This window comes from Varroa jacobsoni, unplaced genomic scaffold (assembly GCF_002532875.2).
Source record: "Varroa jacobsoni isolate VJ856 unplaced genomic scaffold, vjacob_1.0 scaffold_187, whole genome shotgun sequence".
Classification (NCBI taxonomy): domain Eukaryota; kingdom Metazoa; phylum Arthropoda; class Arachnida; order Mesostigmata; family Varroidae; genus Varroa; species Varroa jacobsoni.
In genome coordinates, this window is record NW_019213089.1 from 21101 (window position 1) to 44115 (window position 23015).

Sequence of the window (23015 nt, forward strand, 5' to 3'; positions counted from 1 at the left end):
ATTTTTACTTAATTACTTTTTGTACTCTTATTTAATTAAAACTTTTAGTTGCATTGTCTAATTGATGGATAAATGCCTGTGAACAGGTCGCTCAAAAATAAAAGGAACAATCTCTATGGGATCAATTAGCATGGCATGATTACTTAGGTAACTGGGTGTCAGATAAAATAGTGGGCAAATATTTGTTTTTAGAGCCCGCGTATATTTCCTCAGTATAACGGGAGACTTGAGAGCAGCGCTTTGTCTAAAATGGGCGTTTTGAAGTACCCGGATCGGACGAAATCCGCTATTGCTATAGCTAAGCGACGTTTCAGATGACTGGGTCCATTACGGCGGCCGCCACCGATACACCAGAATGGGTCCATGCCGAGTTCTGAACCTAAACCATCACGGATTTCTGAGTTTATTAGGCAAACACGTCACTTGTATCTATTGTGGCAACGAAGCACATTGTCTGAACTAGTATTGACTTCTGGAATTACTCATCGTCTTAAAGAGACGTATGCCACCCGTATTGCTGCATTTGCTCCCAGCTTTGGCATAATATGTATAGATAGATCTATATAAATTTATAAATATGTACATATAACATTCAAAATATACTTTATTGGTGAACAATACTTTCAAATTTGAATACATCAATTAGCAACATCTGGCTAAAAATATTAGGAGAGACCCGAGTTCAACTATTCGATGCTTGCTAGTACAATAATCTCGGACATTCGCCTGAAGCTACTGCGAAGCTAACTGCGTTATCGCTCGATCTTCATTAGACAAATCAGTAAATACCCTATGAACCGCAAAAACTCCGTCTTGAAAACCCGCCTAACCACTCCTCCTAACCTCCAGCGTGATATAGCGTTTGACGTAACAGCAAATTTAGCCATAATCGATTGAACTTTAGGGTGTCCCGGAGTTTCCCGCCTAAAAACTCGACTCATCCCACACAGTGACATCCGCTTCGGTTGTATCCTGTCATGCTTCAGAAACTGTATTCTCGGCTAATTAATTTTTAACGATGTTTCGAGCGCTGATATACAACTGTTTAATTAGCCATCTGCTAACAACTACTTAAACGTATGGTTACTGAAGTGCTACAAGAAGACAACTGTATAAATCATAGTTACTGCAAGTTGTTTCTGCTTTTTTGCCGCGCTGTAGTTTTTGTGTGTATGTATGATTAATAATGGTATTCGTTGGCACTTGTCAAACACTATGTCCTGCCCAGGAAATACGCGAGCGGATTAAACATCACCAGGTGCATCCTGTGTTTGAAAAAGATATCCTTATTAAGCGGTACAGTCGACCAGCAGCTGGAAAACACTCAGACACGCCGGAAAATGTCCGCCCACCAGAAGTTCTTTTTGAAGCTATGAGGCATCTCATGAATATTGCACGGACTCAGACTAATTTTTCAGCATGCTATTCATTTGTATGGGACCGGTTATGGGCTGTAAGACAAGACCTCACCCTGCAGCAGGCACACTGCAAAGGCACCCGTGCGATTCTCGCTCAGTGTGTTCGATTTTATGTCGTTGCAGCCACGCTTTGCCCGGCGGAGGGCGCACCGCTGAAGGTGTTTGATCCAGCTATCAATACGGAACATTTCTTAGACACAATTGGCCGTCTGCTCCACCTATATGAGGATCATGGCATCGTTGATGAGGATCGCCCCGAAATAGAGTCGCTGTACCTTCTCTGGAACGTTGATTCATTCACAGTTCTCGTTCGAGCCAGTGGCCTTCATCCTGTTATCAAACGAAGAATGGGCAACGAGTCGTTCGATGTCGCTAAAACATTTCTACATGGCAACATGTACCGGCTACTTCAAATTGCTCGCCATTTTCACAATCCGCTTCAGTGGAGCGCTTTGGCTCCAAAGCTAAGCAAAATTCGTGTTATGTTTTTGCGCGCGCTTAACACCGCCTACAGTAGTAAAGCATGTATCTTTCCTCTGAGCGTCCTTGCTCGATGGTTAGACATGTCTGAAGACGGGTGCGAGGCATTACTAGCTTACTGTAAAATACCTGTAACCATTTATGATACTACAGGCGCTGGTGGTAATGGACAAGTGCCTACAAGAAATGTCAGCTTTTTCAAATCGAGGATGAACCTCAATTTTTCTCTTGAAGGTTCCTTGCCGCCGTATTTTGTAGTTATAGATCGAGTGGAAGAGCTGCGAACGCAAGTTGACTCGTTTATTCTCTCTGGATCAGTACCGGCAAAGAATGGAAGTTAACCGAATATCATAAACAAAATAACTATCATTGTCATATTCATAATAATTAATATATTTTTTAATTATGAACTAAAAAGACTTTGCGTTACGACTACCATAATAGAATAAAGCTCAAATCAAAGGTAGTTTAGCTATGGCTTGAAGATATGTTTCGATACACGCAAAAACAATGTACGATAATTTTGAAGTATATTATTAGTTTTGCACCTTTTTTTTTAATCCTAATGCGTGTACCTCAATGAGCGAGTCAACCCGCCAAGATACAAGTAACATGCAGCCTCAATAAATAATGATAAATGCGTAATGTGGAAGTAGTCAACATTTCAGATTATGAACACAAAACCGCATGGGCGTAGGTCTAGCCTGAAAGTTATAGATAAGCAGTGATTTACTTCTGCTAAACTAGTTGTTTCTATTCCAAAATGCTTAAATATATTTTACCTATAAAATGCGAGCTTGTAGCAGCCGGTTCGTCAAGGGGTATTATGGTTTTAACCACACAGCAGTAAAAAACTGTTTAGTTTAAATTCACATTTTTGTAGCAAAGATATAGTTATATTTTTATCATACACAATTTTCACTGCACACGGGAATACTATTTTCTACCTGCCGAGTTTACTTTAGACAATACGATACAGAGCACCATTCGGAAGCAAGGATATTACAGACCGAGGAGCCGATACTGGCGAAGATCAGCTGAGCTGTTTGTTCGTCAACCTAACGTATGGCCCAGCTGTCATGAAGGCAAATGACGCTACTACTGATACGTCAAGGGACCTATTACTATTGATGCCATACTTTAGTTTGAGTATCTAGTTTTCCATCGTGATTACAGGAACTCCTTTATTTTTGCCAAGGCACAGTATAAAATTATGCGGTAAAATAATAGGTAATACACCCAAGATAATATAGTTGCGCTCGTCGCGATCGTTCATATTAAATACTATTTTATTCATTTTCCAAATACCAACTTTAACCTAATAATACTAACTACTTTAATACAACTTGCAAGTATTTATACGATTATGTCTAAATGTATTACATTTAAGTGGATTTGGAAAGTACTTTGCGAGATATCTAAAAATGTCTCGAGGGGCTCCTTCAGCCTCAAAGCTTTCGTCAGCATTAGGCACATCGCCTTTTGTGTGACATAGAGCTGAAAACCGTTAGCTAGACATATATAAAGACAAGATTAAAATATTTTATATAAGTGTCAATTTGTTGACTACTGGCGTTATGAAAATTATTACTGGTGCCAATCATGTGTCAACATATTTTTGCAATCCAATTTGACTCGAGTCGGATATGCCTGATAGATTTTCTGTGTTGGGCAAAGATGACAATAACACGCACAATTACTCAGTCATATCTTCCAAAGACACAATGTCTTTTCCTCTAATTGGAAACATGTTATTTTTGATTTCCGCGCATATTGCCACTAACATATGCGGGTTCTCGTTAGGTTGGAAAGAAAGGAAGATGCCCCTCTACCATTAGACAGTTATAAAAATAAGCGCAATCTGAGCGTGCATTTTTTGACGTACCGTGACAACTTTTAAATAGCCATGGCTTCTATTTAGCACCGAAAACCATTTGAGACATGGCTTTACAACTAAGAAAATAGGCACTACGTGATTTGACAGATGTATAGTTGTGTCTCTTAGACCAGTTCCATTTTTTACGTTCTATTTGTAGAAATCGATATGACTGTCTATGACAGATAGTAAATAATAAATGTAAATTAAATAGATCCCATACCCAGTTTGGCCATTTAAGTACAAATCAATTTATTGAACTAAAGCTTTGCCAAAGGCCATTTGGAATACACGTCCCAGGATTAGTGTTAACGCACGTTGTTGTTGTTGTTTTGAACCATCAGTCTTTAAAGCAATTTGAATTGATGAATCCTTTATGGTCCAACTTGTCCGTTGTGCAGAGACTTTTTTTTTAATAGTACTGTACAACAATGACCATTAACAAGTCGTCGGTAGGAGTAGATCCGGACACGTTCGACACCGCCATAATGTCGCCACAGGGAAAACAACATCTGCACGTGGCCATCGTTCCATCGTTAATTCAATTCATTTGTCTCTAGCACCATAGGGCTTTAGAGACGACATTGAAAACCTCATGAATAAACATTAAACGGTTTATTTTTTTTATTTTTTTTAATTATTTATTTATTTTTTATTTATTTGTTTTTTTTTTATTTTTTTTTATTTTTTTTTATTTATTTATTATTTATAAATGTTTAAGATAAAAACAAAGTCATAAATGTCTTTAAACGGTTCGCTTTCAACAGTTCATTATGCTTAATTTCGGATAACGTAGGCCGATCTATTGAGCTCCTGTATATTAAGACTGAGAAGCACCTCGCTTCTAGATAATGGAAAAACTTTCAATTCTCTCTAGTTTTTGAAGTTTAGTTCCTTTTAGCCATCATTGACTGGCCCCATACTGTTGAGTGACGATTTCCTAAGTTGCCCATAATAGAAGCAAGCTGCCATTAGTTAACATTGCTGTTGGCAAGCCAACCCAGAAAACCCTACTCGCGGTTGTAGATACTTTCTTCAAATTGTAACATAAGTTGGTAAAATCGAGTACAACAGGAGAACAACAGGTGAGAGCAACATCTTTCCAATTTTAATATTAACGACCATAGTTATACTAGTTAGACGGCAGAAAATTATGCAGTATTAATTAGTTGGAAAATTTGTAAAAAATCCTTTAAATAAACTGTAGTTTTAATCGATACGTTCGTTTCATAATCACTACTTAAAAAAAATTATGGAGATGTTAAATGGGTGCAGGAGATATTGTGTCAGCTTTTCATCTAATAAGAAACGAACATCTCCTAGGCTGGATTGCCTATCAGTGAAAAGGAATCTTCATAGGAAGTCGAAAATAGCAAGTGAATGTTCGCACGTAAACTTTAGTACTTCTTGTCGAAAAGGCTGTTTTATTGAAATGTAAAGTAGTTGTGAATGGAGTTTGGCATGCACGAACCGCTGCATAAAATGAAGGAATGGACCTATATTAGCATCCAGCAACAGAGTACCTTACACATAAAAAAAGTGATGATTTGTCCAATAAACTAGCAACTAAAGGTTCCTTATTTCTGCAATCTTGATTCAGTTACTACTCCGTTAGCCGTTTTTTGGTGACGTTAATTGCTGCCTGTGCTCTCGAAAAAATGGCCATCGACGATTTCGTACAAAAACCGCGTTCTCCCCAAAATTGTGAATCGATATTCACAATAGACAAACGGCAAAAAACAACTATGAATAAGGTGCAAAGTGTAAGAGAATGTCATTCAATTAATAAGGGTCACAGAGTCGCCGAAGCGTGCTTGAGTCAGTTTTACCATGCTCGCAAATCCTTAGTGCGGAAGCTCTGATTTTGAAATCTATAAAAAAAAAAAAATTTATCTGTAGTATCGTTGATGAGAAACTTCAAACTTGTCTAACAGGGTTGGTTAACAGCAAAGTTAGAATTTCATGTCTATTTCATTTTACAAATAGCATTTTGGAACTTTTTATTTCCGATGGCCATTCCTGTCTATATGATAAGTCGACAGTTACCAAAGGGCTTTGGGCTCGCGAGCAGTTTTGTATTTATCAGCGAAGCACGGTCATCTGAACGGTTACACGAAGCCATCAGCTGGCTGAAACGAGAAAAAATACTACTAGACGTGAATATCAAAAACAAGCGTATTAGATATTTAATTATGTGTCATAATTATGCATTACCCAATCTTCCTCTCTGTGTAAATTAAACCCGTTTTTCTATAAATTACAGTGGTAAACGTTGTGCATATTGAGCTCTATCTGAAAGGATTTAAGATATATCAAAATCTAAAACCTTCAGGAAGATAAATAGATGAGCAATTCACTGGTTTCGAACGTAGGCTGCTCGTCGCAGATGCATTAGTTCTGAGAACAATGCTCTTCATCAGCTCTGTTCCCTGCAAAGCAAGCCCTGTTTCAAGCAATATCTGTATCAGTTTTCGCTAATTGATAGACCTCGTGAGCTTCTAGACGGATAGCGGACAAGATATCCAGCCCTCTACTTGAGGTGAAAATCTTCTCGCACATGGCTACATCGCTTCAACAGATAAATTCGGTTATTATAGAGTTTTTAACAGAACGACTTTTTCTACGTCTACGACTTTTTGCTATATGTTAATAAGTGAATTATAGAACTTCTACCTACTTCAATTCAAACCGTGTTTCAAAGCAGTGGATCATTTATGACCACTGTTGCTCTGTCATTAGTCCGAACTTCTTCGATGTTCGGTTATTTTACGTATTTTATTTGTCTAGGAAATTATTTATATATTTTGTTTTATTATCCAGTTATTTATATTTTCGCCAGCAACATAATACTTCAAATAACTGAGGTGTCCTTCCATGTCTATGCTCATTTAAACTATCTCGACGATGTCTCATTGGAGGCTTCGAAATATATACGTAGCGGTTACAACAGCAAAGGTCTATGCAGAGATTGAATTCGAGAAGCGAACGTCTTAAACGTTTAATCCATAAACTGGAACAACTGTACACACACATTTATTTTTCTCGCCGACTCAGTTCGGTTTTAATTTACATTTCTTTTCTAAACGATTGTGTTCCTGTTAGGTCAAGTTAGATTTGACCTTTTTCTTGTGATGGCTTCGTGTGATTAGTTTTATGAATATGTGATCTAAAATTAAAAAAGCATATATATATATATATATATATCTATATACGTATATAGTCTGTTCTAAAACCAAGACACTCGAGTTACAAAGCATGTTCCTCTCTGTCGTACAAAAAATAGAAATGATTAGTGTACTTTTACTTGTGGTTGCGTTACTGTCACTTTTTATTTATGTTGAAATCAGGTTCAAAACTTTTACCAGCCTTGATCGCGATTTCGACAACTGCACTGCATTGCTTAAAGATCTCCTTAGTCAACGCCACCTGTACAGTTATCTGCGCTATGGCCACAATTTAATTCGACGTTGGCCGAACAGCCGAGTCGTCCGCTGATCGCTGGTGTCCGCCAAAAAGCTGCCCGACGATAATGCTGAGCTAACACCCCCAGCCAAAATTCGGCCGTAAATCCTCGGTACTCGCACTCAACGCTTATTGCTCTATGCGGCTCCAGCGATCCAGAACCCCACCAGCGATAGCGGCGGTGACGATAAAATCGACAACAACAACAATAATAACAACATCAACATCAAGCAAAACCACCAGTAAGCGCAATACACCAGACCATCCCGCGACTTCCCAGTCCGGTTTGCGCGGGTAGCTCTGGTCGACTCCCATTGGCTAACTGAACGCCACGGTCCTCCATATTTAGCCCATCTGGGTTGGCCGGTTCACAGGTAGCACAAGCTCTATGAATGGCCTATACATAAACAACGCAGACTAACGCTGGTACTAACTTCCGTTCCTAAAATCACTGGATTACTATCGAGTCACATCTGTAACATTTTTCAACACAGCAACGAGAGAAAATCAGAGTACTAGAAATGTCTACGAAGCGCTTAACTTGCGTTACAAAGCGTTGATATATTTATGCAATAATAATGACAAACTTTATTATAGCCATTTTTTTGGTACTTGCAAAAGTATACGTATGCTATGTAGTCGTCAAATATCTCTAATGAGAGTAGATCAAACTCGCAAATATAGAAACAGAAAGATATTGTACATGCTTTTTACTGTCATTTTGGCCTAAATTGTAGGTGATATATCGTGTGGGCGGACTTTATATATACTCTATAAATAGAAATATTATATATATTATATAAGTAGACTCGTTCAAAGCTCAGCTCAGATAATTTCAAGAAAAAGTGAACTTGATAGAAAAACCTATAGAAAAAGTATGTTTTTTATTGTGGGATATAATAACTTTTCTTTAACACAAATTGTGTCATGCTGTGGGCTAAACCTTAAAAAGTGATCTGTGATCTTGTTAACCAAAGATTTGGTCTGTTTCGGTTAAAAGATAGTGTGAAACTCTATTTCGTTTGTAACGATTCCGGGCTTTATTAGCAGAAATATTGATGCAACTAGAACTAAGAATCTACAACAGATTTCGCCGTTTCGAAGTAATTCTACCTAGTTTGTGACTCGGCTATTTTTATGGCGCGTTTCGAATGGTGCCATATAGAACTAACCAATCACTATTCAATTACATTAATTTACAGTTTTAAACAGCCTTTAATGTTTGAAAGAGACTTCCATAATGAAATAGAGCATATATAGGTTACTTGATTTTCTATAAACATCCAGACGATTCAAACGATTTTCTCAGCGTCGACGCGTAATCGTAATGGGATACATCCTCCCAGCTATTGTATAGCTCAGAATTAGTGATGAATCAGTTGCGACCTGTTTGTTGATATGGAATCTCTTTTTGACAGTGCGAGATTTACAGTCACTCATACTCAAATCGTTTATCTTTTCCGCGAACAAATGATCACTTATTTTTCTTATTGAGCTTTATTATGCAAATGTTTAGAAATCTTGTTTAAAAAGTAATAATCGTTATTTACAAAAAAAGAACTTGATCAAACTATAATCCAGTATTTAAGCAGAGTGGCATGTAAACCTTGATCTGTCAATTCATGCAAGTGCCTTCAAAAGAAGTTTGAGGTGTAAGTAGAAAGTTGCACACAAAAAAACCGCATTGAGAAATAAATTGTTTAATAAATCGTCAGATATAACGCGATCTGTAAATAGCAATAAACTGCTCGATAGGTTTTTTAGGGTACGAAATGTTTTATCTGTAGTGAAGAATAGCAGGCATCAATTATTGTTCTCTTGAGGCTGTGGATTAGAACAACCGCTTATCTACAATTTCTTTAATAATTATGATGTAAGTCAATTTATGGTAATAGTATTAGAAAGAGCACTGTAGCTTCGAATCTTTGAAATAAAGGTCGGTGTAAGGTTAATATGCACGCTGCTTATCTACTAAACTTATAACAATTTGTTGTCATCAAATTTCCGTAAATAAAATATAGTAGAGGGAAAGTTCGATTCATATTGATTTGATAAAATATCTTGCATAACTTTTAAAAATATTCAATCGAACGTGTTACAAAAAAGTCCAAAACTATTTTAGTGAATGTTACATTAAGTAATTAATTCAGTCAATATATTACTTCAGCAATGAGCTCATGAGTCAATGAGATATTTAATTTCGTAGGATAATGGAAATATTTACCATAGTTCTATGCTGAAGGCACAGAATCGTTCTTTGAGGTATTGCGGAAAATGTTCTAACACAAACCTTTAGTATAAAATGGCTTTTTTACTTGATGAAAAAAAATGTTTAAACAGCACTGCACATAGAAACACTGATGAAAGACACGGAAGGTGTCGCTTTCATTCTGACTGGAATTCAGCTGGCGCTCTTCAGTAAACCGCTTTCTTTATCCTAAATATTATGGACACGATACGGCGCCGTAGAGAGGGCTACGGCCGCTGACCAACTATCGCCGCTTTTCCCAGAAAAGCAAAAGAAACGACGCCAGCAGCTACGCTCGAGAATACAGTTACCGGCCACGATTGAGCGCTCGCATTGGCCCAACTGCCTAGGACATCAACTGCAAAACAGCCGTCTAACAAATTCAACTAGGGTGAGCCTGAACTGAGGACAAATTTGAGCGATGCAATGTTCCCGCAAGTGGCCCGGCCAAAGAGCTCCACTACCAAATGATTAAGGCCGCTTGTGCAAACCGTGGCCAGGACATCGAGCAGAGGGCCGCTAGCGCAAGGAGCCGTCTCAGATTTCGTGTCCCGTACCAATGATCTCCAGACGAGAGATGAGAGGACGCAATAGAAATCTTAAAGCAGCGACCCTTTGCTGTGCAACTTTGACGTATAACTCTCATGCAGACAGTTTTCGCCAGTGACATCCATTCTGTAGAAATGTATTCATTTATCTATTCAGCCACTAATAAGTTCTTTGATCGAAAATTACATTAATAAACAAGTTTAATAAACTAACTTTTTGCTGTTTTGCAATCGACAACAAGTTCAAATTTGTCGTTTTTATTTCATGTCTTCAGACGACTTGAAAGCATGCTTACACTTGAATACTTCCTTATTTCCAAACGGCTACGAACTGTAGTTACTGTAGTTATGTTATGTTCACATTGTAAACTAAACAGTTACTCAATTTCTACAGCAAATGTTCAATGTGGTTATCCCAAGACGATACCCATTAATGCAGAGGTCAGAAAAGCGCTTTACTTCGTTCGCTACCCTAGCAGACACACCTTCCATGAACGCTGAATCTCGCCGTCTATTTCAATTTCTTATTTAGGGTTATATTATTATATATTTGAAACACTGAACGTGACAGTTACCGCAAAACTCGGCACGCTAGAATAGGTTAGTTACGCCCAGTCTACGCAAATAATAGGGAGCAGGCTTGAAAGCAACGAGCTAACGGGTCAATGAATCTTCAACGAACCTTGCATAGGTGAAACTCATTTATCACGGACCGAAGATTAGTTCTGGCCTAAATACTGTAAAATGCACCTCGTATACATTTTACTTTTAATATATAAGTGTATACAATTGCACTGCCAAAACGTTTAAAATAGCTGGAAATATGAGTGGAATAGTTTTCCCAAAGCTAACTACCATGGCAGTCCTAGTCTGAATGTTGAATCCAATCGGCTTTCTCTACGCGGCAATACCGCAGGTTGATATATGAAATTCGCATGTTTCTATTTAAAATACTGGTACAATTCTATACTAAATCATTAAGCCTTATTCTTAGGCAGGCTATCAATACAAAAAACTGCAAATAAACTGCAATTATTCAGATTTTTAACGTCGCGTGTCAATGCTATTCACGGCATACTATTGGGTTTTTCGGCCGCTCGACTGCCTTGTGTTGTCGTCTACCTGGCAAAAAACAAACTCCTAGAATTTATTTTCTTGGACACCTACATATGTGTTTTCTATATCAATCGAATCACTAACTGACATAGAGTGTATTGGTGGAAAAAATGCGTCGATTTATTTAATTTTTTATATTAAAATTTAATTATTTCTTACACCATACAGAATGCTACCATGGCTGTCCGGGCCGGATGTCGGGTGTCGTTAGGTCTAGAAATAAGCGATTTTTTGTGTGAAATTGCTGGCGGATCTTCTTCGGATCTTTATCACAGGATAGCTGAATAACTGGCCTACAAAACTATGCCATAAATTCACTAACTTACCATGTCATAACTTTCATATATGTCAATAAACGACAATTTGCTTTCGGAGAAAACCGCTTTCTCGGTGAGTTTTCGCTTGTAGAATGCCAACCGTTTGTGGTAGCGAAATGTCTGTTTCACGTGCGCAAACTACAAGTCTTGCCCTATCGAATCAGCGTTTGATATGGTCAAATTGTCAATTGCGTCAATCAGAATTTTGGCTTAAAAGAGACCCACAAGCACAAACCAAGAGGAGCAAGTGCCGCTGTTGAGTGGCTGCTTCTCGTCATGGCGGGTCGCAGCACGCCGCGGTGCCTCGTGCGGAGCCATCCCGGGCTAGGTATCTGCCAGCCCGCCATTCGTCGCGCAGAGCTTGTCTCGTACAGATCACATAACACTTAAGCTTCTCGTTTCGCGATTTTACTTTAACCTGTTGAACATGTCTGAGGACGCTGCTGCTCCCGCACCGGCTGTGGCCACTCCTGAAAAGAAAGCTGCACCCAAAAAAGTAAAGAAACCAGCAGGTGAAAGAAAACCCAAGGGCGAAAAGAAGCCAGCTGCCCATCCCAAATACAACGAGATGATCCAAAAAGCTATCCTTGCTCTGAAGGAACGCTCTGGCTCGTCCCGCCAGGCCATTCAGAAGTACATCATCGCAAACTTCAACGTTGGTAAGGACGAGAAATCGATCTCGACGCGCCTCCGCCTGGCCCTCAAGCGTGGCGTTGCCTCTGGTGCTCTGAAGCAGGTCAAGGGAACTGGCGCCTCCGGCTCTTTTCGCGTTACTGAGAAGGCTAAGGCTGCTGAAAAGAAAGCCAAAAAGCCGGCTAAAAAGCCTGCAGTAAAGAAGGCCGCTGGGGAGAAAAAAGTCAAGACTCCCAAGAAAGCTGGAGTTAAGAAGCCCGCTGCCAAAAAGGCCACCGGCGAGAAGAAGGTCAAGACTCCCAAGAAGGCCGGTGCCCCCAAGCCCAAGAAGGCCACCACTCCCAAAAAGCCTAAGGCCACCACCCCCAAAAAGCCCAAGGCCGCTGCTAAGCCCAAGGCCGCCGCCAAGCCCAAGGCCAAGAAACCCGCGGCCGCGAAGAAGGCAGCTGCGCCCAAGAAAGCCTAAAATTTCTTAACACCAGATGGAATCCGACTATAAGACAGAAGCGATCGAAGAGCATCACTCGAATGATCTCACGACACAATAAGCATCCATTTCACCTGTCAGCTTTCATCTTCATCCTCATACGATCATCAATCTTCATCGATCAACCCATCACCGCATCCAATCATGTGACTTTTGTAAAGTAAAAATGACAACATGTTGCTCATCTATGCCAGGTTAGATGAAAAAAAGTGACGACGACATCTAGGTCATTAGCATACTTTAACATTTTCGCATAACTTCATCCTTCGTGAGGCGTCTCTCTTAATGTATACATTTCATTCATCGTTGAAAAGTAATGTAGTCATTGTAAATAACATAGTAATGTATATAACGAAAAAAATCATCACACATAACGAAAAATGTATGTGCCACTAGCAGGTTTGATAATAAAAAGGTGAAAAATCATCAAACAAAAACATACAACGGTGTTCTTCTCTTAACGTTCATTCCGTTAGATACTGAGCTAGAGTTCGGCTATCATGTTAAAGTTTACTGCTGTTTGAGATAGTACAGTTTCAGCAGTATCGCTGTGACATCGCACGTTTAAGCTACCGGGCGTAGAGTTACTGTTATGGTATACTGATTCGCGGCATGGATGGACGTCTGTTAAGTTTTGGCGCCAAAAGTAGCTAGAGTGGTTTCTGAATGCGTCACTCCGACGCGCCAATACGAATCAATGCTTTCGGTGATGAGTACATTTTGGCGGAAAGCCATTACCGACACTTGTATCGATTTATTGTCCTAGTAGTTATGTCAAACATGCACTTAAATCGATGCATGTTTAGCTCTATTGTTGTAGTCGTACTGATGACTATAAGCTGATCTTTTAGCGAACTGAAAAAGTTATTAGATTGCGAAATTATATTTATAATTACCGAGATTTAATGCAAATTAAATAATTATATAGACATATATAGCTAAGGAAGATGACTGATCGTAGCTATATTCAAAGATTAGACGAGATCCATCCACCGTTACTTTAATCAAACTTAATTGTATACTAGTGTTGTGCTCTACTTTCCTCATTATAGCTCTGATAATTTTTACCAATATTTTCTTAAACAAGTCGATCTTAAACAAGAGTCTTTAAAATTTCTAATCTAAAATGATAAGATCAAAAGCTAGTTGTCTGCAAACAAAGTTTATTCAACACATTTGGGCATTAATATTACAAGGACCATGGAATTCACGGATACGCTATTTACGTTATAAACATACGTAAGTCAGGTTTCTAGGTAATACAATACTTCTTGTGTTGCATAAATTCCGTTATTGTTGTTCCACGTTGAAAATGTTCGAGCCTATAAGAACACAGCTTATCAGGATAAGCGTCACCCAGCTAGGCCTTCGTATACTAATCTCCCTTTGCTTACAGCGTTGTTGTTCCGCATCTTTGTCCGCGTATCTGTGACTACGTCGCGCTTGGTCATCTATTAGCTTCATCTTCGCGCACTTGTTTGAGTGCCTTCGTGTGCGTGTACGTACAGTCAATAACCGGGTCTCTCCTCACCGACGGGCGCTACCAGTAGCATTGTCGATTCGCAAACCGTTTTTCTTGTCCTCGTCACCATAGCAGCGATGGTAATATAATTATGACAGCGGTTGGAGATTCGGTGTTGTTTCTGTGGCAGTTTGCCCCGTCTTAATCTACCCTGCCCTGCCCAGTCAGCCGCAGCAGGCCAGGTTGCAGCCCTTCTGTTCGCTGGCTGGTTCTAGTAGGAACGGTAAGCGTCAACTATATTCGGAACATGCGTTCGCTCCCTGTGGGTCCCACCTACGAGAGCTCCTTTCAACAACGTGCCTACAAATGCACAGGCAACGAACATCACTTCGCGGATATCGCCGGCGCCACGACATTGCTACACATGTGCCCCTCCTGTGACTTCACAACAACCATCACGAAGGTTCCACCCGTTGAGGAAGCAGTAAGCAGACTAACTTAGGGCTTGTCGAACAGCTACTGAATGAGCTGCACACAGTAATGATGAGTACTTCTTGCGAGAGCCCTGTTCGCTCGCGCTCTAACGGCACTCGAACGCGCAGGCGCCTATGGGCGCATACGCGGCACAAACCGTTGTTGAGTTCAGCTTTACAATTGTACTGCTGCAAAGGCGACTATTCATATTGAAGACTACGACTATAATTATAACTGCGGGTGTTGGTGTGTTGTTGAACGTGAGTTCGGGCGGGAACCTTTGCGCATTAATATCTCACGCAGAAAGGTTAGCGTAGGCAAGAGAGTCGTCGGCACGGTCCATAAGACCAGAAGATTCAAATGGTAGGTATGGTAAGTTGTTGCGTGAGTACCTGTTGTCCTGCAGACGACTAGAGTCTGCTCGCGCTGTCGTAACAATTGACAATAGTGGTGACTACAGCAATGGTGAAGAATGAAGAGTCCGTCTGCAACCAGCAAACCGCTCAGCGCGCTCAGTTGGACGGCTTTAGAGCAGCTGCCCATAAAGCAGTGGAGAACTCACCAATCGTGAAACTGACAGCATCACCATCAGAGTTGATTTCGCATAAAGCAGTAAGTCGTTTGGACTATAATCGATATTACTCGTGCTGCCAGTTCATAACCACCACTCCATTGGGGTAAAGCAATCTACTGTGAGAGAGAGATAATTATCGTTCACCTATTAAAACAGAAAATTTCCGTCAAACTTTACTCGTTCATCTGTAAACGACATTCTGGTAATTCGTTTTTTAACCCCTACGCCACAATAGAGATATTCGGTGTCCGTTATATTTACGCCAATTTCTAAGCAATGTGTTTCGGTTTCATCCGCATACACACGGCAAAGTAGGATAAGAAAAAGGAGCTGTACTGGATTATGATTTCATTTATATTGTACCACCTTTTAGGTAGACGAGGCCGTTTTGCCATCTGTTCTAGAGATGTAGATCCTCTGAGTAGGAACCGAACGCAATTGCCATCGTTGAGAGGAACGCCAACAGCAAATATAGACAAACCTACCATTTGGCAACAGAGCTAACTGAAAGCTCTCCGAGCTTGACTGACGTAGCAATAGCTCAGTTTTGATTCCGCTTAGTAAACTATGACTTGGTTGGCAAGGTTGTTGTTTTCGATTGTGGGTTCCTTTCATCGATCGGACACGCGGAAGAGACCTATCTAGCAGATTTATAGTGTTTTGGACAAAATCTTTTTGCTTTAACCATACCGCTTTTTCGTCGATTTCGTTTCTCATCGGTTTTTATAGTCTTCGTCGAACGTTAACGCGCTTAGCGTTTCCATTGATCCTACTGCTGTTGGTAGCAAACTGTGGCCTTGATAACCTCGTTTTCCCTTTTGACTTCCCCTCTCTAGTTCTCTTTCCCTCCTTCTGAGCTGCGTGGCTTTATTCAGACCTAGCCTCATGCTGAGAGTCCCAGCGATGCGAACCCAGTAAACCGAATCAACAGTCACTCAATTCAAGTTTCGAGCTTGGCGGCTGTTTAGCGAGCGCGAAGCCCTCGACCCAGTCCGATCGAACTCATCTTAGCTTAGGCCCAGATAGCCTGAGTCCGCTAAGGTCCGGCTGTTGCTGGATGTCTAGGCAGGCTCTTGTAGCCACGAAGACGCGAGGTAATTGAACCATTAGCCTCGCTTTGGGGTAGAAAAAGATGGTGAAGGGATGTACTTAGAGTCTTCTTGGTCGTCCGAGCAACACGTGCCCTGGGCTTCTCGGGCCCGTTTACTTACAACTTTGGCTAGCAGCTAACTCAGGGTTGATTTTCCAGAAAATAAGCCAGTAAGTAGCAGTAAGCGCCTAGCAGGTAGTAGGAGCGCCAGCAGTAGCTTGGTGCGTGTCGATTGCGAGGAGGAGGTCATAGTCGGTGTGCGATGGCGGCGCCAGCGGCGGCAGCGCCAACACTAACGTTTGTGAGCGCGGGAATGCGCGAGCGAGCTGCCAATAGTTGCACTTTTACCAGCGACCACAACGGCTATTTCCACCATTAGGGAAGGCCCGTAGCAGCAATTCGCAGTTTGCAGTTCTGCTGATCGCTCGGTCGCTCGTTCGTTCAGACGACTACCGTTGGGTCGGAGCGGGACCCGCCCAAGTTGCTTTGTGCGATCGTGGCAAGTTTTTCGCTGTATGTTGGTCCTGATATAACACAACAGAAGGCCGCAGTGTTGCTGAGTACAATTATCGACTTGACAAGAAAAAGCCCTGGTCTAGCTCAACCAAGGCTAGGTCAGACCGAGCCAGAGTTCTACGATGGTCCTGTGCGTGTCCTGCAGCTGGTAATTGAGCTGTGTGCGGATGTATATCTTCGAGTTAGCCTCACGATACTTTTTTTACCCCCAAAAATACTTGCACTAACTGCAGTAGGGGCGTCAATGGCGGCGGAATCAGCGGTAATGAGCCGCAGAGGGCATAGCTTTAGCGGAAAGGGTGGTCTCGTGATTGTCACAGAGTTGCACGGACTGGGTCGATTTCTTCTTTGTGAGTGACAAATAGCTTAGCGTTGCAGAGAAGTGCTCGACTTCGTATCGATTGGGAGAAGGCGACAAGATATTATTTGAGGGCAAAATGAAAAAATTGATGAACAAAATAACAACGGACAAATCAATGCTGAGACCATTAAAACTGACAGTTTGATAGATAGAATGAGCAAAAACAAATCATGAAGTCCAACAACAAGTCAAGCAAGAAGGGTATTGTACGGAGTATAACTCGAGACGTCTGTATATGACTTGTTCCTGTAGTCAGGAATCTTTAAAGCGGGCGTGATCGGTGATCGTGTAATCATAGTGAAGGATTTGTCGATCTCTAGAAGCAACTTTCCATCTAGCCAACAAGATGAGGAAAACCATACGCCGAAACTGGACAGTGACGTCTAACCAAAGCGCACGATTTGCTAGAAAAGACCATTCACTAACCCTTAACTTGGATACCTGCCCTGCTCGATTACTGAATTAATGCACTGTAAGTTACTTCAAGACGTCAAGTTATTTCTAGTTGTAAATTTATCAAACGTTTTCCGCACGATTTCGCTATGTGGCTATAACTTATGCATTCTAACATTCCAGATATTGTATTACAGATAGTTTCTCGAATATCAACACTAGAATCTGAACTTTCTTGTTACAATATCAGCATTACCCCACGCACTTCTTATTATCTAGGGAAAGGATTACCATCACTGTCATCACCTCAACGAAGTAAGCCAAAAAAAGAACGGTTAAAGAAAAAAAAAAGACACAAAGAGATAACTCATCCATTTCTCTACATTTCTGCCTCTTCTGGATCACCTATTATATCCGTGCTGTGCAGTCCAGGTGTCGCGACCAATGACCCCATCGCTACGGCTTGTACAATATTGCTACAATCAGTAATTCCACTCAGCGTTCTCCACTCGTTTTCAGCTGATGCCCGTTTTCCACCCTCATTCTACTGCGACTCGCATCGTCCCCCTCACCAACCAGCATCTCCATCATTTTCATGATCGCTCGTGGTCGTCCAGCTGTCTCCCTTTCTTTGCAATGTTCGTAACGCAGTTGTTTCCAGCGTATGCCGCTAGGGAGCAGCACAAGTGACGTTTCGACCGTCGTCATCGCCGGCGTCATTCTCGATAACAACTACAATCATTATTCTGCCTGTTCTGCCATTCGTCCACTTGTCTGTCCAACAGCAATAGCAACGGCGTCCGACCCATCTCTACCGTAATCCTAGTGTCATCGTGTTCGCGTTGTGTTCTTCGAGTTCAGCCGCAAAAAAACACTCTCTTAGCTTATCTTCCCTTCTTACTTGCTTTGCTCTCCTTTTCTTAATTTTCTTTTACCAGCGTCAATGCTGGCAGCAGTAACAGAATTAACCCTTTCGCGCCAGAGTCGCCTGATTAGTAGAGCAGCGTTAGCTTCACTGCACATTACGTCTATTGCTTGATGCTGTACCAATGGAGTTGACGTCGGCAGCGCGACCCCGTCGCTGGCGTAACCAGCTTTGACCGCTTCTGCTGCCGCTACTTTTCCGTCGGTACCGGCTCCCCTGTCGTCAACGTATGGCTCTACGCCGGTGTCATCTACGTCGGGCGCGGCGCTGGCCGCACTCCGGTTGTTCCCGTTGAACTGAGCAGCTGATGGTAGCTGCCGCGCCGGCAACGATGCTGTTGCCGCGATAGGCGCTTGTGGCGCTCTTTCTCTGACGGCAACTAGTACTAGTTCAAGTGCTGTTACTATTGCTGTGGCCAACTGCCATTGTGTCTGTGGCTTGTGTCGAGCTCGCTTCGTTAAGGTTTCACCGGGCATCGACGATAATTCAGCAATAGATTTGCAGTGGTGTGCCGTAGAGTCAGGGGCGGGCGGTGTCGCTTTTCAAGCTGACAGCGACTTAGCTTTTGGTGAATCGCGCATCCGGAATAGAATTCCTCCTGTAATAGTAGTTGCAATACTTCGGATTGCGCTTTGCTACCGCCACAGAGAGGTACTTGTTGCGCAAACTGAAGACCAGTTGATCGGTACTTAGCTGCTAGGCGGTGCGACAGGAACACAAGCCTGCCGTGCGGTACAGCTGCTTTTGTCACTGTAGAAGGATGTGCGTTAGATTGGTACGCAACGTAACTTCGGTGTAATTCAGTGTGTCAGTAGCTTAGTATCATTCATGTTCTAGTCCAACCGAATGCCGGTTAGAAGCTGGCGTAGCGCTAGGGAGTTATAGCTGTATTAGTTATCGTGGTCGTAACCTTTCGAGACGAACCGCGCCCTCTGGCCGAACTGTAACCGTAACGCGGCCGGCCACCATTTTCGTTCCTTCTCTCTTGAGCGGCGGGCGCGGCACCAGCGCCGCCACTATTCGCTGTCTGGCTCCGGCCTCTGATCTTGTCTGTTCTCTTTGATACAGTGTTCACTGGATAATGATGGCTAGATAGACCACTCGGACTCTCCGAGCGACTGATTGCTCCTCCAGCAAACTCAGTTGCCATCTTTACCTGACCATCTCCGCACTGCGATATGTGTATTCAATATCGTACCACTTTTTGGGGCATGACCCGCCTGCGGCCGGTTCGTGTGCTATCTGTATGCACAGTATTGTGAGGTAGGTAGCCAAGCCACCGAAAGGCTGAGAAAGAATCGAGTCAGCGCATTTATTAGTGAGTATATCTTTCTTTATCAAGCATCTGTTTGCATTGAAGAGCAGAGCATGATAGCAGACACAGCAACCACCCAAATATCGCGTAATAACGTAGCCCTGTAGCCCTCATCTCCACCGTCGTATTAACGTCGAACGAAAGAAGCTCGCTGGTGCTGCGGTAGCTAAATAGCAAGGAAGCAAATAGAAAATAACGGGGTACAGTCAATCGACGGAGCTCCAGTAACTAAAATTGTTGTACAATATGACATGTCTTGCATAAAAGCTCGGCGGTCTAGTTATTAGACGAACTGAGTCAGTGAGTGACTGTGAGTTCGCCAGTGCCAGCGTAGTTGTCCAATCGAAGGCGAGTTAGACCCAGTTCATCGGTGATCATGGCAGAGGATAGATACCGTGAGGCAGGTTCGGTGAACGAAGCGTAGCGGGAGTCGCAACACAGGGCGATGAAACTGTTGTGAGTCTGACTGCGATAAACGAAGCAACGATGGCACTCGGTCGCTCAGTTACTACCGACAAGTGAACTCGTTGACGAGCAAGAAAATAGAAGACCTAAACGGTGTTTGGCCCACTCAGCGCGCTCCCGGAGGCAGCTGGTATGCTCCCGTTGTAGATACACGTACAAACTCACAGAATAATAAGAGATAATATAGCATTTAGTAGCGAGTCCTAGACGAGGCTGGTAGTCTGTGCCCTCCGAGTGCAGCTACTGTGTTATGTCGCGCAGCAGCAGCAGCAGCTGCCATTGCTGGTCACTGCCGATTATGCTGCTGACGTTCGAGTCAAAAAGACGCGAAAATCGTCAACTGTATATTCGTTTCTTTATTATTATGATTATTATATTAATTATAATATTGCTATTACTGTTGTAGCGAGGGTTATTGTTCATGCGGCCCACCCCAAGAATGTGGAGAAAGGTGTCAATTAGTCTGTATTCCATGTTGCGCTCTCTTTCTGTATTGTCACTGCTGTTTTTGTTCTTGTTGCTGTTGTCGCCGTCGTTTTTCATGTGGTATTGTCGCATGCTGTCGTGTCTCGTTATCTTCGTGCTGTTTCTTCACGGCTTAATTGTACCCCGACGGATGCTGACTTCATCGTGGCAACGTACAGTCCTGTTTTCCGTACCTGGTCAGACTGGGCAAATATCGAGCGAGCAGTGTCACACAACCGGCGTGGCAGTGTTCGGCAATAGTAGTATTGGTGTCGTTAGCAATAAGTCCGAAGTACTGAGAGTATTTCGAGAGGCTATCGAGCATCCGCCCAGTCAAAAGGCTGGCAGACACAGGAAGAATTATTGGCTGGTAGGCGATATGAACAGAAGTCTTTTTCTTCGGTAAAGTGAACAACAAAGCAATTGATAACGCGGCAGCAGCCATTTGCGTAATACGCCGAAATAGTCGACGTAACTATCATCAACATGGCGAAGTACGAGCTTGACGGATGCTGCTCCAGTAAGCATGGTAAGCGCAGTCACGTAGTGCGGCTTCTTTACACATTCAGCCACAGATACACCTAGAAGGAACCGTGTGTACCGATTCTGTTCAGCCATCGATATGATATTTTCGAACCTACGTATCTATGCTGCAGCATCGACAACATATTGTCTTATTTTTAGTTTGTCCAGTATTTTATGTTTACCTACTTAATATAGTCGACAATACACTCGCCTCGTTGTTGAAGTCATCTACAAGTTATCTACGTCACACAAACATTTTTATTACTCAAATGATTGCAGACACTCTATATATCATATGTTGTTGTATTGTTATATAGTGACATTGTAGCTTGTTCCAAGCATCGTTACGCTATTATAAAGTGTTGGTAAACTAGTCTCGCTAACAGCGACAGCGACTTTTATCATAGTCACTATTTCATATGAAAAACAGTTTCTTTGCATTCGTCTTTTTCTTTAATCGTTCTCTACTATAACGTACTCAGCGCGCTTGAGTCGTTTCGTTTGTTCGGCATTATAGCGGTAATAATAATAATGGAAAGAGTAACAGCGACTGTACAAGTTAACCGTGACAGGAATAAGAGCTGCAGCTGGCATCTCGTCGCGGTCGTGATTGTTTCATCTTCTCCCTGGCGCATGCATTAGACTGTTTGCTTGTAGCCGTTCGTTTGTGTGCAGTTTCGTGTAGTGACTACGATGGCGCGCCATCGGTTGCGTACAAGAAAAAGCATAAAGTGGTTTTCGGTTGATTTGTCGCATTTGACGTAACAGCGGCTGTACGTGTACATATGCAGATATATGTATGAGCCTGGCTTGTTGCCCTTGTGGTCTATGGTGATTTTGATTTAAAAGTTATTCGTTTGCATCGCTGTAGATCGCTACGGTAATACGGCTACTGGTGGTAGTGCGTTTGTATCGGATTCGATCATCAGCATGTTGTCTTCTTATATGTAGTCGGTACGACTATTGCTAATTCTGCTACGACGAAAAGGCCACGTGTCGTATAAGGTGTATAACTATTCTAAGTGTTTACTCTCGCTACAGTAGTTAATGCTTATTAACAAGAATAAATGTACATATTGTTTTCGAGCGTCCGCCAATTCTCCATCGGACTCACTCTTTCGGTGTGTCGCACTCTCGTCGAGTATGACACAGTTCGCGCGGCAGTGGACGTTAATCGCCTTGAAGGTGACGTTGATGTTGTGGCCATAGTTTGTTTTTCTGCTCTCTTTATCAGGTAAATGGCTCAAAAGTTTGGCGACGCCTCGTCTGGCGGCTCGTTTTTTGTCATTCGCATCTGTTTCGATCTGTTCTATAGCTGAGCCGCATTTTGTACGCAACGCTCTTCCGGTGGGCGTACTAAACAGTTAACGGAGGAAAGCATGCGCGCCTGTGTAAGGCGATCGAGCGACTGTACGCTAAAATGCAATTTACGCCCGTACAGTTGCTGCTGCTGCTGTTATTTCGCCTGCTGTCTGTTATTGATTTGCTGTTAATGTTTGCGTTTCTTCTGCCGGCCTCGTTGAAGCTTTTTCTAATGGTGGTAGCGTTGGACAAGACATTTTCTGGACGCTTGGTTCGTCGCTGACGTAAATGATATGGGTGTGCGTCTCGTTGATACTATATCGATGTGGGCGCATGGCCGCACGCGAAAGGACTGAGCGCATACGGCGTTTTATATATTTACAATTACTGTGATTGCCAAATTTGTATGTTAAATCGTATAAAGCAATGCTTATGAGCCACTCCTTTTTACGCCCACAGCTAATACTGTAACTGCTGGTTCTTAATAAGTATGAATCGAAACCACAGCGTTGCCCACTTTAGCATGACGAGTTAACACGCCCAAAAATCAAGTAGCATTTTAC

The 23015-nt window shown here is 42.1% G+C and overlaps 3 protein-coding genes across 14 annotated transcripts in view; all 3 read left to right on the top strand.

Annotated features, from left to right (window-relative positions):
- The first annotated feature begins 1186 nt into the window (after positions 1-1186).
- On the top strand, positions 1187-2239 carry LOC111272314 (SAC3 domain-containing protein 1). The gene has a single exon (XM_022853705.2). It carries the CDS (start codon positions 1187-1189, stop codon positions 2237-2239), a length of 1053 nt encoding a protein of 350 aa, XP_022709440.1.
- Positions 2240-11790: 9551 nt separating this feature from the next.
- Positions 11791-13029, top strand: LOC111272374 (putative histone H1.6). The gene has a single exon (XM_022853810.2). The coding sequence runs from the start codon at positions 11893-11895 to the stop codon at positions 12562-12564; it is 672 nt and encodes a 223-aa protein (XP_022709545.1). The 5' UTR covers positions 11791-11892; the 3' UTR covers positions 12565-13029.
- A 705-nt stretch (positions 13030-13734) lies between these two features.
- The window catches only part of LOC111272320 (caspase-3), an 18131-nt gene continuing 8850 nt past the window's right edge, over positions 13735-23015 (top strand). The window contains exons 1-3 of one of the 12 annotated variants that reach the window (XM_022853734.2): positions 19183-19643; positions 19963-20290; positions 20805-21154. In XM_022853734.2, coding sequence (XP_022709469.1) covers positions 21112-21154 — 43 coding nt within the window. In that variant the 5' untranslated portion in view covers positions 19183-19643; positions 19963-20290; positions 20805-21111. The other 11 variants (XM_086973243.1, XM_022853743.2, XM_022853751.2 and 8 more) reach the window with 11 other exon arrangements.